General features: G+C 32.8%; 1 protein-coding gene across 1 annotated transcript in view; it reads left to right on the top strand.

Annotated features, from left to right (window-relative positions):
- Nucleotides 1-1,131: 1,131 nt before the first annotated feature.
- Nucleotides 1,132-16,539, top strand: part of LOC137807056 (calcium-dependent lipid-binding family protein) — a 67,931-nt gene continuing 52,523 nt past the window's right edge. Inside the window, exons 1-11 of the mRNA XM_090300641.1 lie at nucleotides 1,132-1,444; nucleotides 1,764-1,845; nucleotides 3,132-3,235; nucleotides 4,569-4,664; nucleotides 5,021-5,068; nucleotides 11,572-11,622; nucleotides 12,295-12,398; nucleotides 12,542-12,659; nucleotides 13,963-14,064; nucleotides 14,202-14,402; nucleotides 15,166-15,323. Coding sequence (XP_090156767.1) covers nucleotides 1,430-1,444; nucleotides 1,764-1,845; nucleotides 3,132-3,235; nucleotides 4,569-4,664; nucleotides 5,021-5,068; nucleotides 11,572-11,622; nucleotides 12,295-12,398; nucleotides 12,542-12,659; nucleotides 13,963-14,064; nucleotides 14,202-14,402; nucleotides 15,166-15,323 — 1,079 coding nt within the window. The 5' untranslated portion in view covers nucleotides 1,132-1,429. The remainder of the gene's footprint in view (nucleotides 1,445-1,763; nucleotides 1,846-3,131; nucleotides 3,236-4,568; nucleotides 4,665-5,020; nucleotides 5,069-11,571; nucleotides 11,623-12,294; nucleotides 12,399-12,541; nucleotides 12,660-13,962; nucleotides 14,065-14,201; nucleotides 14,403-15,165; nucleotides 15,324-16,539) is intronic.

Raw genomic sequence — 16,539 nt, 5'->3', positions numbered from 1 at the left:
ATCTGAATTTTTTGGAGAATTATAAATAGTTTTATTTCAAAATTTTAAAAAAATAAACAGATAAATATTTTGGAAACTACCTTTCTTCCTTTATAAATTTTTATCCAATTCAGTTAGAGAACTAAAAGTAACGCATTTCAAAAAATACATTAAAATATAATAGATAAATAATCTGAGGAAGTAAACCTAGATTTTAAAACTTTTGAAGGAGTTATATTGTCAATTTTTTTTTTGCAGCATTATAAAATAATTCTTTACCATACATGTATGTGAGAACAAGGTTCTTGACATTTTTGAAACACTGCAAAAAGTAAAAATCAAATAAATTGTTTACTATAAAATCAGCTTAACATTATGTGCACGTATATGCACAATGTCTTTCTCGAAATATCAATAATTTTGACTTGTTTGTTAGATTGATATTAATTAGTTGCTATAAATAATCAATATCTCAAAACAAAAATTACTAGTAGGTGATCAAAGGTAGATTAAAAAACAATCAAGGAAATGACTTGAAAAATAAAAACAAAATTTAAGTAAACTTATTTAATGATGCTCTCTAATATTAAACATCAACTTTATTATTTAATAAATACAATATAATTTAATTTTTTTATAAGAATTTGTGAACTTAATCTACTGAAGTGGAACTTTAATATTTAATGTGATATATATATATATATTAGTTTATTTGTAAAATTTAGGTTTATTCGGTACAATTTATCTGCAAATACTTTTAGTAGAAAGAATAGAAAAAATAAAATAATTATTAAAAAAGATATGAATTAATTTGTAGTATTTCTTAAATTTTTTTTCGAAAATAAATTTTTAATTTTTAGAAACTGATTTCATTTTTCTATTTTTATTTCAATTCAAAGAAAGGTTTAAATTGTATAATATAGCTATAGCTATAACCATTGATAAAAATAATAATTAAAAGTTGAATTAATAAATTCATAATATATACAGCTTGAGGTCGCTTGTATTTAATTATGTAATGATATTGGTGTTTTTCTTACACCAGGTTGGAAAGGTAATAATATTAGTTTATTGAGAAAGAGGAGTAAATTAAAAAAGATCTAAAGATATTAAGAAGAGAAAAAGAATACAATATTATTGAAATTATTGGACCGCAGGGTCGGTGTCAGCAAGTACCAGGTTCTGGCATTACATTACATGTCCCCGCTTATAAACTTGGGATTGCGAGTGAACGGGACCTATATAGCTTAAGCATAAGACCAACACATTCTCAACTTTTATCGCCATTTCTTCTATTTAACCGTCCTAATCTCAGGATCACCAGCCCTAATCCATTTCTCTCTCTAATAGTCTTTCATCTAATTCTTCTTCTTCTTCTTCTTCTTCTTCTTCTTCACCATGCATCATTCCCAATTTCATCATTAATTGATCGCACTCTGATTCCTTCACCATGTTCGAAGCTCACGTAAGAATCTCCTTCCTTACTCTCTTTTGCGCAACAATCTCGAACTTGATTTTCAATTTTAATTTCATCTGCGTGCGTGTGTGCAAGTGCGATGTCTCTTTACTCCTCTTTCCTTTCAGCGAGCATGTCGGAGTTGAATTTTAATCTTAATTTGGAATTTCAATGTGCTTCTTGCGTTTGCAATGTTGCTTTCTATTACTTGTTGTTTGTTGAATTTGAGTTGGATTTGAATTTTGTGTGCGTCTTTTGCTTCGGTTTGCGTGATATGTTCTCGGTGAATCCTGTGACGAAGGTGATAGTGACGTTGCTTTGTTGACAGGTTCTGCATTTGCTTCGAAGATATTTGGGTGAATATGTGCACGGACTCTCTACGGAGGCTTTGAGAATAAGTGTCTGGAAGGGTTTGTATTCTGCTATTTTCTCACATTTTACTCACTTCTTTTACTGCGTCTGTTGATTTCGAGCACAAGTTCGATAAATAGGTTTATTGTTTATTCTTTATGGTGTATTATTTTTACATACACTTTCTATACTCTGTATGGACGCATGTTGCTCCACTTTTTTTTTTTTCTTTTCTGATTTATATACCAGCTGGCGACTAACCAATTTTGTCAAATGTCTTTGTAAGTTCTCAATTTATATCAAACTGAGCATATGCTCAGATTTTTTTTCAACTCTTTAAACCTGTTAAAACTTATTGCATTGTGAGGTAAATTGCCAGATATGGAGTACGCTGTTTGGATAACATTGGATTTGTTCTAGTTTGGAATTAATTTTTTTCCTCTTAATTTTATAATTCACTTTAGTAGTTCTGTGGGCACAAAGGAAAGTCAAATATGCTGGAATTATGCTCTTTTAATTGGACTGCTGGCACATTTTGTTGGAGTGCAACTTTATTGTCCTTAGATTGATATTCTTTGACATGGTCTTGTTTTCCCAAACTTTTTTTTTGAGGTCTGTTCTTTGATTTTTTTATTTGTGATGAAACATGTGCAGGTATATTCTTGATGTAGTTTCATTTTCACATGTTTGTCTATATTTTCATTCTACACATTTTATTATTTATGTGTTTTTTCAGTGAAACCTAATTCAAACTTGTGCGAGTGAATATTTTGCATTGGATGAGTTTCTTATAAAATACATTGTTTTCATGCTTATTAATTTTCACATTACTGTAATGATTTGTAACTTGTTAGTTGTTATTCCAACCAAGGCATTATTGGTGTGTGCAGGCGATTAGTTGTTTTATAATTCACTTTAGTAGTTCTGTGGGCACAAAGGAAAGTCAAATATGCTGGAATTATGCTCTTTTAATTGGACTGCTGGCACATTTTGTTGGAGTGCAACTTTATTGTCCTTAGATTGATATTCTTTGACATGGTCTTGTTTTCCCAAACTTTTTTTTTGAGGTCTGTTCTTTGATTTTTTTATTTGTGATGAAACATGTGCAGGTATATTCTTGATGTAGTTTCATTTTCACATGTTTGTCTATATTTTCATTCTACACATTTTATTATTTATGTGTTTTTTCAGTGAAACCTAATTCAAACTTGTGCGAGTGAATATTTTGCATTGGATGAGTTTCTTATAAAATACATTGTTTTCATGCTTATTAATTTTCACATTACTGTAATGATTTGTAACTTGTTAGTTGTTATTCCAACCAAGGCATTATTGGTGTGTGCAGGCGATGTTGTCCTCAGAGATTTGAAACTGAAGGCAGAGGCACTAAATGCACTAAAACTACCAGTTACTGTCAAAGCTGGCTTTGTTGGTACAATTACATTGAAGGTACATTCAGTCATTTAGGTTTACTGGTTGTTCGAGTATTGTTTTACTCGGAAAGTTATATTATTGTTAATCAATTAGAGTATTGTTGATTTTTCTGTTATGCAGTAGTTAGTTAGTTTTAAACCGCTGTTATTATGACAGCTGCTACAATTAGTTAAGCTCTATATAAGAGCATTGTGTACTCTGTTTGTAAGTAACTTTAATACAGCAATAACAAATTTAGTTTCCGCTCTCTATCTTTCTTTTTCTCTATATCAATATGGTTTGTATAGCTTCAATGGTCATCTTCCTCCTCGTCCTTCCTTATCATCCGATGCTTGCTTCCATATATCAGAAGCTTGATGATTCCAACTTATTGCTATTGCGGCAACATGTTGAGCCATGTATTAAATTACATTGTCTTCAATATTTTGTTGTTAATATGTTGATTCCTCTTTGTTTTTTTACCAAAAAAATTACAAATGCTAGAAAATTCAATCTCGTGTATAGTGCTTGGGAACCACTAGATCAAATGCTGTTGACATGGCTCCAGTTGAGATCATCAGACTTGTTTCTTTCTGAAGTCTTAGGAAGTGTTTATTATTATCAAGTTTGGGATAGAGTTCTAAACAAATTTGTTTCGTATTACGACAACTCACGCTGAACTTTGATCCACATTTCTTAAAGACATCCCATGGCAAAGTTTCTTGTTCGTGTTAAACCATTAGTTGATTGTGTTGCTTTTATTGAAAATCCTGTTTCTCTCCAAGAACACAATGATGTTATTCTTGAAGATTTGGTCAAGAATATGATTCTGTCATTGAAAGTAAGTTTGAACCATTACCGATTGAAGAAGTTGAAGCTTTACTTATTGTGCATAAGTCTTGGTTACAAAATTTTAGAAAGAAGCTAAAACACTTGTTATTGGCTTTTGTGGTGGTTGTGGCTCCAGATATCGGGGTTGTGGCAGTGGAATGGAGGCCGCTTTGCCAATATTTAATGTCAAGTGTCTTAACATGGACATACTGCTTCTTTTTGCTATCATTGGTTTGATCAAAGTTATCAACCTCCTACTCACAGTTGCATCCGTTATATTGTTTTTGTGAATGCTTTTTTGTTTACAGTTCTTGGAATGTTGGTTTGAGTCCAACTCAATTTCATAAAACCGGTTTGTAAAGTGAGGGTTGTCCCCACTTGTATATTGTATCTTGGTCTTATTTGTAATCAATGTGAGACTTAGGCTTTTCCTAACCATAATACTTTTTTTTTTTACGTTTTTCACTGTCTCTTGAATTAATCCATGTGCTTTCAAATGTGTGTTTATTTGATTTTTTTTGTTACTAATGTCATATAGGTTCCATGGAAAAGTTTGGGAAAAGAACCTGTGATTGTTTTGATTGATCGTGTGTTTGTTCTAGCTCATCCTGCTGCTGATAGTCGGACTATGAAGGTACAACGATATTCTGTATTTGGTCTATTTCGGGTGTGATTGGAAGATGTTATTTACAACTTATTTTAATATTGTAACATAAGCACAAATATAAGTGTTTGGAAAAACTTATAAAAATAACTTATGATATGTCCATAGTCTGTTTTCAGTTTATTTCAATAAAAAAAACTTAGGATAGCTTAGGAAAACAACTTGTATATAAAAAGTTTAACCATATTTTCTCTTTGGATTATAAAAACATGTTATTCATAAGTCCTTATTTGATTATTACTTGTTAATAAGCACTTAATTGAACTGTTTACCAAATTGTGCCCTTAATATCTATTCTTTCGCTAATTGAGTTTGTTTTGTCATAGGAAGAGGATAGGGAAAAACTTTTCGAAGCCAAGCTTCAGCAGATTGAGGTCAGATTCTATATAGATTTGTATCTTATTTATTAGGGTATATAGATGTTTGTTATTTGTCAGTTGATTGTGGTATTTATAATTATTTTTGTATGCCTATTTTTCGGTATGTAAGCAATATTTTCTATCAATTATATTGTTGAGTGAATTATAATTTACCTGTTTGGGTTTTGTGAAATCTATGGAAACAAAATCCCTTTTAATTTTTGAAATTACAATGGTGATATGGAAATTTACTGCTATGTCGTGGAGATGATCATGTTTATAAGAATCATGTACCAAGTAATTTAAGTAGTAGTATGTTATAATCCTTGGTTACATTTGTGCCTATATTTTTTTCCAAACAAATGGATGGCTTATCTTAAGATTCCTGCATTATAGTCCTTTGTGAATTTCTTATGAGATACGTTTACTTTGAAGAATATCAACTAATTGGGTAATTGTTGTCTAATGTGATACTGGATGATTGGAGGATTTTCTAGCCATAAGATGGTTATTATTTTGTGGCAGTTTACTGGCTATCTTGTTCTTTGTGTACTTGAAGGATCGTTTGTGAAAAATCTTCTGAGATACGGGTGCACTGAAAAATATAAACTAAATGAGAGATTGTCGTCTAATGTGATTCTGGATGAAAAGGATTATTGAGGAATAAGATGATTATAATTTGTGGCAGTTTACTGGCTGTGTAGTTCTTCGTTCTATTTTGTTAAGAAGAATGGATGCCTATATCTCGCAGGGTATCCGTGTGACCTTACATTTTGTTGATGAGAATATAGTGCTTTTGGTTTCTCTTATTTCCCTACTTAGGGTGTTTAGGAACTTCGATTGTTGATGCTAGGACTGCTTTCTAACATTTTTGGGCCACTTCTCTTTTGCCCTAACCAGTTGAATGCACACTCTGCCAGATCTACTATGCTTTCTGTCTTTCTAATACTTTTTCAATAAATTACTTTTCTATCCCCAGAAAGTTGCTTCAAATACTACATCCATTTCTGTAATTTTAAGGAGTTTAGAATTGTACTTCCTTCCCCTAAGTGATGAAATGTGTTATACTTCAGTGCATCTTAATTTTTACGAACCTCTTAGCATTGGTGGTGAGCAACTATATTTCAGCTTCACAAAGGCTTTGTTCCTCTCTCTGTATATGAGCATAAATCTTTGAAACACAACCAAAAATCTTTGTGAACTCCAAATATCAATTACCAAAGTTTTAAAATTCTTTGCCGATAATGCTCAAGAGTCATATAGAGAAAACTTGTCTCCAGTGGCTGTGTCTGGCAGCTGTATAAATATACCCCTGTTCTTTGATAAAATTACAAGTACATATCTTCATTTTTATATTTTGTCCTCTATTTTCTTACATTTTATTAGAGTTAAGAAATAGAGAAAGAAAAGAGAAACGTGAAAGGTAATTTTTTTGCATTGATAAAATGTAGAAAGGAAAACAAGGATATAGAGAATGAAGAGAAACAAAGCTATAAAAGAACAATCTAGAAAAACATAACAAAAACTATATAAATCTTAACACTAACACCACCCTGGAAACTAAAGGTGTGTGAGGATCAATAGAAAGGAAAATCACTTTGAGTTTGCCCCTAATTAGCATAAAACACGTAGGAGAGAGAGGTCCCACCCATTGTACTTGGCCTGAGATATGTTGAACATATAAACATTTGGACATAACATTTTCTTGAACAAAGAAGAGATCAATTTCCATGTGCTTGGTTCGAGTATGAAGTACAAGATTATGAGCTAAGTCCACTACACTTTGATTATCACAAAAGATAGCAGGAGGACCTTGTGATATTGCTAGTTCTGTAAGAAGAGTTTAAATCCATAGAATTCCAGCAGTTGTTTGGGCAAGACTATGATAGTCCACTTCTATACAACCTTCCCGCAATAACTTGTTTCTTAGACCACCAGGAACTGAGATTTGATCCAAGAAAACAACAACACCAGGGCTGGACCTGCGATCATCAAGATCCGTACCCTAATCTGCATCACAACAAGCTTGTAAGGGAAAATGACAGCCAAAAGTCGTAGAAGTAAGAGGAAGACCATGGAAAATAGCCCATTTTAGATACCGAAGAATCCTATTTACAACAGTCTAGTAAGATTCAAGAAGTTGAGCCATAAACTAAGACTCTTTGTTCACAATATAGTTGATTTATGGACGAGTTGTAGTAGGGTACTTAAGAGCACCCACAATAGATCTATAGGAAGTTGTATCAAGAAGAAAATCATAACCTTGTCTTGATAATTTGCAACTAGAGACCATAGGGGAAGAAATAGACTTAACTTCAAATATTAGATTTTTGTAAAAGATCACAAATATATTTTTATTGGGTTAAAGGAAGGTAACCATCCTTAAGTTTTCTGATTTCTATTCCAAAAAAATAATCAAGGTGACTCAATGACTTAAGAGAGAAGGCATAAGTAAGTTGATTAATAATCCTTTGAACAAAAGTGAAAGAGTTACCTATTATTATTTTATCATCAACATAAACTAACAAAGTGATAGTGGTAGTTTGCCATTGATGAGAATGATCACACTTGTTTGGTGTAAAACCATATTGATCAAGGGTTCCTTGCAGTTTGGCTAGCCATTGACAAGGGGCTTGCTTCAAGCCACAGATAGCCTTGTTAAGTTTCCACACTATAGGAGGATCATCAAATTCACAACCAAGAGTTTTTGTTGCATATAAACAGTTTCATGCAAAACACCATTTCAAAAACATTATTAACATCTAATTGAAGAAAACACAAGTGATTAGTAAGAGCCAAAGACAATTAATATGAATAGTAACTAGTTTGATGACAGGGGAGAAGGTTTCATGAAAATCATAACTAGCTTGGTTATGAAAACCTGTATGTACTAGAGAAGCTTTATACTTGTGTGAGAGCCATCAATGGTTTCTTTGACTATGAAAAGCCACTTGCAGGAACAAATGTTGTGTGTAGAAGGAGGGGAAACCTGAATCCAAGTATTGCTGTGGACCAAGGCATCATACTTCTGTTTCATAGCAATGTTCCAATTATGAACTTAGAGGGACATTTTTGCATTTTTGGGTTCAAAATGAGCTAGAAAAACATAAGGGTGAAGCCTTTTTTTTGAACAAACCAAATTTGGGCCTAGTTTGCATAGGATGAGTATTGATAGGAAGAGGTTGAAGGGGAGTAATGACAAGTATGGAATGTGTATGAGAAGTAAATTCGGTGGAAGAAGTGTGCGCAAATTGAACTAATGTAGTGGTATGATACGAAATAGTAGAATCAATATTATTATAGGAAGAAACAAGAGGAGTGGAGCTGAAAATTGGGGAAGAACTAGATGTGGTGTTAGTACATGATAGAAAAATAACTAGTACGAAAACCTATGTTCATTAAAGATAACATTTTTGGAGATGAACAATTTACCACTAGGAGAGAGACATTTGTACTTCTTGTGAAAGGAAGAATAGCCAAGAACAACACATTCATGTCATCAAAAATCAAATTTCTGTTTGTTGTAAGTTCTAAGACAAGGAAAACAAGCACAATCAAAGTCTTTAAGAAGAGAAAATAGGGAGAAACCTTATAGATACCATATAAGGTATTTGAAACTGAAGAGAAGCTTAGGGAAGTCTATTAATAGGTAGACAACAATGGTGAAGGCATGACCCACAACTTGAGAGGAAGAGAAGCATGGCTAATCAAAGTAAGACCAAAGATTAACATGTCTTTGTTTTTGTTCAATAACTCTAATCTGATGATGAGTATGAGGACAAATAATCCTGTGTTGAATTCCCATGTCTACTAGAATCTCAAGAAAGGATCTAAACTCACCACCCCAATCAGTCTTAACACTTTTTAAGGGCTGCTGCAATTGAAGTTCAGTCACAATCTTGAACTATTGCAAAACAATAAAGAAACCAAATTTTTGCTTAAGAGGAGAAATCCAGGTAAATCTTGAAAGAGCATGAACAATTGTTGCACAATATAAAAAACCATTAGTGTTCAATACCGGAGATGGACTACGTAAGTCAGTATAAACAAATTCTAGAGAATAATTATGAACCATTCAAGATAAGGAGGAAGAAATTTTGTGAACTTTGCCAATTTGACACTCTTTACAAAAAGGAAACAACGTTTTTCCTAGGAAAAGGATAATTACATTGCTAAAAAATAAGATTCATAGCATGAGTATTAGGATGCCTTAGTGTCACATGCTAAACGGATTGAATATTATTATTATTGCCACTATTGACAGAAAAACAATATTTAGAAAGAGGAGGAGGTTGATGGATGCCACAGGTGGGAAAGGCACAGAGTCCATCTGGCCCAATATCTCCTTGAACAAGAACTTCATAAGTTACCTGGATTTGACAAGACAACGAGTAGCACAAAATTGAAATAAACAAAATTGTCCTTAGCAAACTTAATATCGCTTATTAGATTTTTTAGTTGTGATAGTAATATGCAGTAATTGATGAAAAGCTAAAGAAACTAGGATTTTTTTGGAGTAGAAAAAATTTGGAAGGACCAAAAGATATAATAGCAAAACCTTTACCATTGCCAGTATAGATCTGTCAGGGACCTTCATAAGGGATGTTTTATTAAATATTTGACTTTTTCCAGTAACATGAAAAGTAGCCCCAAACTCATGGTACCATTTAGAATTGGAATGAGGAACAATGGGGGTTGACAATAAACTAACACTACCGTTGGTTAGCATGGTAGAAAGAGGATGTTGTGAAGTGGAGAGATGAGGTCAGGGAGGATGATAGTTGGTTGGTGGGTACTGAAGATCTGGAGCAAAAGTTTGTTGTTGTTGACCAAACATATTTGTATTTCTTTGAGAGTTGGAGTTAGTATTACTTAGTGGAAGGTTAAAAACTGTGATCAAACTTGTAATAATAGAAAACAACACCGTGCCCAGTCTTGAAGTATAATTGACATTGAACATTTTCAAAACACCCTTTATGGTTGTCCCTGTGTTCACTAACCACCACGAAAAGATGAGCCACAAAAGTTGTTGACCTGCACTTGAGTATCATGAATGAACTAGTCAATGTTAGAGCATTAGAAGGTTCTTCATCTTTGTTTGAAACAAAATTGTTAAAGGTGCATGAGTTAGATTAAGAGAAACAAAATTAGAAATAGTCTTTTTTTTCCGATTTTTTTGAAGACGAGACTCATGTGCAAGAAGAGCTTCAACTTCTTCAATTGGAAGAGGTTTGAACTTACTTTCAATAACATAAATAATAGATTGAAAATCTTGAGGCCGGCCTTTAAGAATAACATCAATGTGTTTTGGAAGAGAAATAGGATCTACTACAAAAGTTAAGACAATCGACTGAAGAATTTATTTGAAGAAGAAAATTACTGATTGAACAATCATTAAGAGTCATGGAACAGAGTTCCTACCAAGTTGCTGTACTCTTGCTCTTGTTTGTTTGTGAAAATAATCATATGCTTTATTTTCAAACTTGATAAGAATGAAGACATCCAAGAATGTGTGAAAGGAAGGATCTTGATATGGTGGATTGCAACCAAATCAACATCATCTGATTTTGTTGTTCCCCGAGAAACTTAGGCTGGATTAATTGTTCCACTATCCCAGTCTGTTTCACTTAGAAACTGAAGAGTTAGAGAGGGATTTACTACAAAATGTTGAAGGCGATGTGATTTGATGCATGGTTCTACTTGTTGACGCCAAAGCAAGAAGATGGAATCATCAAGTTTTTCTGACATTTCGACAAAACTTGTACAGGAAACAGAACAAATAGAGTCACTAGTAGGCGGTGGATGTGGGGGTTGAGGAGGAGGATTATTTTCTGAATCAATGGATCTGAGCTCTTGATACCATATTAGAGTTAAGAGAGTGAGAAAGAGAAAAGAGAAAGAGAAAAGGTATTTTTTGTATTGATAAAATGTACAAAGGATAATTGGTCTTCTCTCTATACAAAGAATGAAAAGAAATAGAGTTGTAAAAGAAGAACTGATAAAAACACCTATAACAAAAACTTTATCAAACTAAATACAACACTAACATGTTTGAACCCATAAAGGATGGTGTGATTTAAACATCTTTATCATGAGTGGAATGGGGGGAGTGGGATTTACCCTATTTTCTGTTATTGAAAAAAGGAAATGGAGGCGGGGAGGTGTTTGATATATGTTTTGATGCAGAACATTAACACCTTGCTTCATTCTGTTTTTTCTCCCTTGGCTTTACACTATCATTCGATATTAATGATTGCGTGGTTTCATGCATAATTAGTTTTTTTATCTTTTAACATTTCTTCCATGTATTTTAGTCTCTTCTTTTCTAATTTGTCTTGGACAATGTCTTTTATTCACTTAAATTGAAAGTTAGAACCAACACTCAATTGAGCTAAGCCAATATGTACACTAGAAATTGTTTTACAGATTTGAATTCTGTTCATTTACCTTTATTTCTTAAACCTACTTTTGTAAGATTGTTTTGACCTATAGTCTCTTTTTCATTTCTCTTCATGCAGGAAGCAGAGGCAGCTACACTTGATGCAATATCCAAGTCCAAGTTGGGAAGTGTATGATGTTGTAATCTGGCTATTGTTTTGAATACATTTGATTCTTTGTTTTAATTACTCATTTTGTCATCAAGTTGTTTAAAGCAAAGACTGACATGTCATACCGAAGTTTGTCCATATATCTGTACATTGTGGCAGTCATCTGTTTTGTTGAAAATAAATCTGAATGACGGTGTTTTGTTTTGATTGTATTTCAGAATAAGTTATTGGTAAATTTTGATCATGTTTCACGCTTTGTTTTCATTAGAGGCTAGAGGCTAGAGGCTATTTATCTTGATCTGTAAGGGTATACGTGGAGGAATATGTCTCCCATTAAAATGTAAAGGATGCACTGATAAAATGTGACTCATTTTTGGTTTCTTTTTAAGAGTGTTGAGAGTTCATGAGAGCTACTTGGAGTTAGTTAATGATAGAGGAATTAAGTAATGAATGATCCAGTCATGTTTGTTGTTTTGGTTAGTAAAATGAATTTGGACATACAATGTATAATTGCATTTGGTTGTATTTAAACAAAATTAGAGAAGAGTGAAGTGGTAGCTTTTTTGGAAGATGTTTTTTCTGAGAATTGAAATGATTAAGTCAAATGGACAGTGAGCATACTTTCTTTCGATACAAGAAATCACATATAAACACAAACATTGAGATAACAAGATTGTTACTATTATCTCACAGCCGTCTTCTGGAAATTCATGGCTGAGTTCTCTAATTTCTACAATCATTGGAAACCTCAAGATATCAATCAGCAATGTGCATATCAGATATGAAGATACAGTCAGGTTGGTTTATAAGTACCATTTTAATTTCCTTTGCACAGAAAAGTGGGCATGAAAAATGGACATTTTTTTTTCAGTTTTTTTAATTGATGAAATTTTCGTTTTATTTATTTTCATTTGCTTACACACATAAGTGTTGTTTGCAGTAATCCAGGCCATCCATTTTCTTCGGGTGTGACTTTGGCTAAGCTTGCTGCTGTTACAATGGATGAGCAGGGGAATGAAACTTTTGATACAAGTGGCGCTTTGGATAGGTTGAGGAAGGTAAAGAGTCCCTCCCTAAGAAAATTTTATTGACAGTATTGAATGTTAGTTCTAACTTGAGAAACCAAATTTATACATTCCAAGATAGTTTTTGATGCAGTAGAGCATTGTCTTTTAAATGTTATTGGAGTTAAGAGATAGAAAGAGAGAAAGAGAAAAGAGAAACAGAAAGGGTAATTTTTGTTTTGACAAAACAGATAGAATTGTTTCCTTTCAGCGTGTAGGGCTATTAATTTTTGTGTTTTTCATATATTTAGAGAAGGAAATAAGTGTGCTGACAGACTTGCTAATTTGGTCTAAATTCTAGGGTAGAGTTTGCTTGGTATGGTAGTAGGTTGCCCACTTGTATTACGGAGGACATTTTAGTAATTAGTATGGGTTTCCAGATTATTGGTTTTCTTGATTGCTACATGGGTTTAGTGTTGCCCCACATAGTTTGGTTGACATTTTGTATCTTTTCTTTTTTTTAATGCATTTTCCTCTAGAAGCACGTGATTGTTGAAGCTTTGGGGTGCTAATCTAGTTGGGATTTCAAAGCTTCATAGTGATGCTTTCTGGAGTGAAACCTTTTATAAAATATGTACAAAGGAAAACAAGGATTCTCTTTATATAGAGAATTAAAAGAAACAAAGCTGTAAAAGAGCTGATAGAAACACCTATAGCAAAAGCTATATCAAACTGAATACAACACTATCAAATGTCTTTTATGTTGTTGTTTGTATACCTGTGTTCTTACTTTTCTATTGTTTGGTTGTTTGTACAGAATTGTTTTTACATTAGTCAGAATTTAGTGGACCCCCTACACACTGTGTAAAGTATGATTCCGTTATCTGTATAATTTTTTTTAATAACTGACCCAGCTCTTAGTCATCTACCAGCTTCTGGATAGTTGAACCAGCTGTCATTCAGATATAACACCTGGAGTTAGTTGCAAATCAATTAAGTGTGAGTTAGTAGCGTCCAGTTTATAGCCTAGCCTATCAGTATATAAAGGTCTGTAGCATTTTTGTCTCTATGTAATCAGAATACATTTTAAATTAATGAACATTTTCAGTTTGATTTCTCTTTTGTTCTGGTTCTTTACATGGTATTCATAATTCTGGAATAAAATGGACAATTTTTGCTCTACTCTTGGTTTAACAAAGCCATTGTTTGGTTCCTAAATTATTTATCCACTTTGATATAGTTTGATTCTTGTTACCTCCATTTTTATTTAATTGTTTAGCTTACAGTTGAAGTGGGATTTTGTATGTTTACAGTAACTTATTATTTTTGATCTGATGTATACTTGTTCTCACTACAGTCAGTGCAACTGGAGAGACTAGCTCTTTATCATGATTCTGACCACCTTCCTTGGGAGATTGATAAGAGATGGGAGGATATCAACGCACCAGAATGGATTGAGGTATTGTACTTTGTTTGATAACTTTAATCTTATGCTATGAGCTACATATATATAATCGTTAAATGCTTTGTCTTATTGCTATGTCATGTGACTTTTTTCTTATTTTTCACATGTCTTTCTTTATTTTTTGGTGCTAGATATTTGAAGATGGCATAAATGAGCCCACTGATGATCCTAAGTTTGTATCTAAGTGGGCTAGGAATCGTGCATACTTGGTTTATCCTATCAACGCAGTTCTACAGTATCATCGGCTTGGAAACCAAGAAAGAGTTAATCCAGAAATTCCATTTGAAAAAGTTACGCTTGTTCTCACAGAGATCTCACTTACTCTCACAGAGGTATTTTATTTTATAATTATTTGATATTTCTATTGAATCAATGATGATTTTAGAGCTAACAGGACCCTGATTAAGGAGATAACTCTACCTGTATTCTATACTTTAAAGAATCTTCCTTGTTTGTAAGATAACTGCCTGAATTGAATATTTACTGGATATTATAATTTATATTTTTAATTTTTGTGCCAATGTAGTTTGAAGTGTAGGATAGCTTTAGTATTTGACAATTGTTGGTTGCCTATTGTGTCTATCTAAAGCTGAGAAAAACGTTTTTCTTTGGTTTTTCTCCTTAGTTATGTTATGTTCAATTTTTTTAAAAATTTATACTAGAGTATGAAGGGGTTCCTTGTTGGATAGTCATCGGAATTGATTTTATGGTTGAGTGGTTCTTCACCCTCCTCCCATATTTTCTTTATCTGATTTTGACCATCTTTTAGATTTGATGTATCACTTGATTTCAATTTTTTCTTTTATTACTTTCTTCCTATTATATTTTTTATTTTGATAAAGGGAGAAAATTTTATTAGAATATTGTGTGTATAAATGGGATCAACAAAGATCTCCAACATACAGTAGTTGGATATGTCGTGTATGTATTTATTTTAATGAATTAGATTCAGAACATAAGAGTAGTAGGACTGGTATAATGCCAGACAAAGAATACTCAAGATGTTCTAACAATTTGCTTGCAAACTTCACATGGTTTAACTAACCCTTAGTCTGCTTTAAAATTGTTGTTTACTTGTTCCTCTGTGAATTATAGGCTCAGTATCATGATTGGATTAAACTTTTGGAAGCTGTTTCAAGATACAAGACATATATGGGAGTTTCTCATTTACGACCTGCAGTTCCCATCTCCAAGGCTCCTTGTTTGTGGTGGCAGTTTGCTGCACAGGCTTCGCTCCAGCAGCAGCAGAAGTGGTAACTTGAATTTTCTGTTGTTAAAATAAGTCATCTTCATATTTTGTTTATTGTACATGGAGAATTTTGAAAAAGATTGTAGAGAATACTATTGTTATTGATGTATTTTCTGTAATTGATACAAAAAAGGGAGATACAATCAGTCATTTATGGAGATCTGAACTATTATCTTAGATTTTAACAGAAGTCTATAGACATAGCAGACACAATGACAACTGTGCTACAAAAATAAACTTTCTAACTACCCAAGAGAGCAAGTTAAAAACAGGTCTCTATACAACATTTGTTGTTGGAACAACCGACTCTAGAAGTATGGTTAAATAGAGCCTGAGCTTTTTTTTATAGAGAACTAAACTAGACTGTCTAGCACAAAAGTAGCACAAAACAACACAAACAAAATTTATACTGGTTTGTCCAAACCCACGAGCTACTTCCAGTTCTTCCTTAGAAGACTGTTCAAGAGGTTTCACTAATTAAATCACTTGATTACAATGAGTACACAAACCACTATTGGTTACAAAGAGTACCCAAACCATTCTTGATTATATCGTCTTAACCGCCCCCTGAGATTCAGACATCTCAGAAAAAAATAAACAATACTTTTAAAGAGAGCACAATTTAAGCTCACTGGGTTTACATCACAAAGTAAATAATTACAAAGGTTTTCGCTCACCCACAAAGAACTATAAGATCATTAGAAGATTCAAAGAATTGTAGAATCTACATTAATCTCTGGCAAGAACGTGCATTATAGTGAAATGTATGCTGAGAGCCTCTTATCTAGCAAAGAACAGGTAAATCTCCATGTGCTAGAGAACATGATTGTGAGCTAGAGAAATAGTATTCTGGTTATCATAGTCACTAGTGAAATCAAGATTCCAATCTTGAATTAGAAGGCCTAGTCTTGAATAGGATCGAATTATGAATCATGAGATTCTTGTTCAATAATAAAGCATAGCATATACAATTAACAAAGACATAAATGCACAAATTTATAAACAATAACTAAACAAACTTAAACCTAAAAGGATTTTAACATAAGGAGACATATCTAACATTAAAACTATTAAGAAGTGGACTATAAGCCTAACTCAACCTTACAAATTCAGCTTATAAGGTGAAGTTTGCAGCCACTTATATATTATGAAATGTCCTTATCTCTAGTTGATGTGGGATCTCCAACACACCCCCTCACGCCAAGACTTTTCAACTCGTG

The sequence above is a fragment of the Phaseolus vulgaris genome, chromosome 3 (assembly GCF_051622355.1).
Source record: "Phaseolus vulgaris cultivar YP4 chromosome 3, ASM5162235v1, whole genome shotgun sequence".
NCBI lineage: Eukaryota > Viridiplantae > Streptophyta > Magnoliopsida > Fabales > Fabaceae > Phaseolus > Phaseolus vulgaris.
The sequence above is the reverse complement of the archived record's forward strand: the minus strand, read 5'-3'. Positions and strand labels throughout refer to the sequence as shown.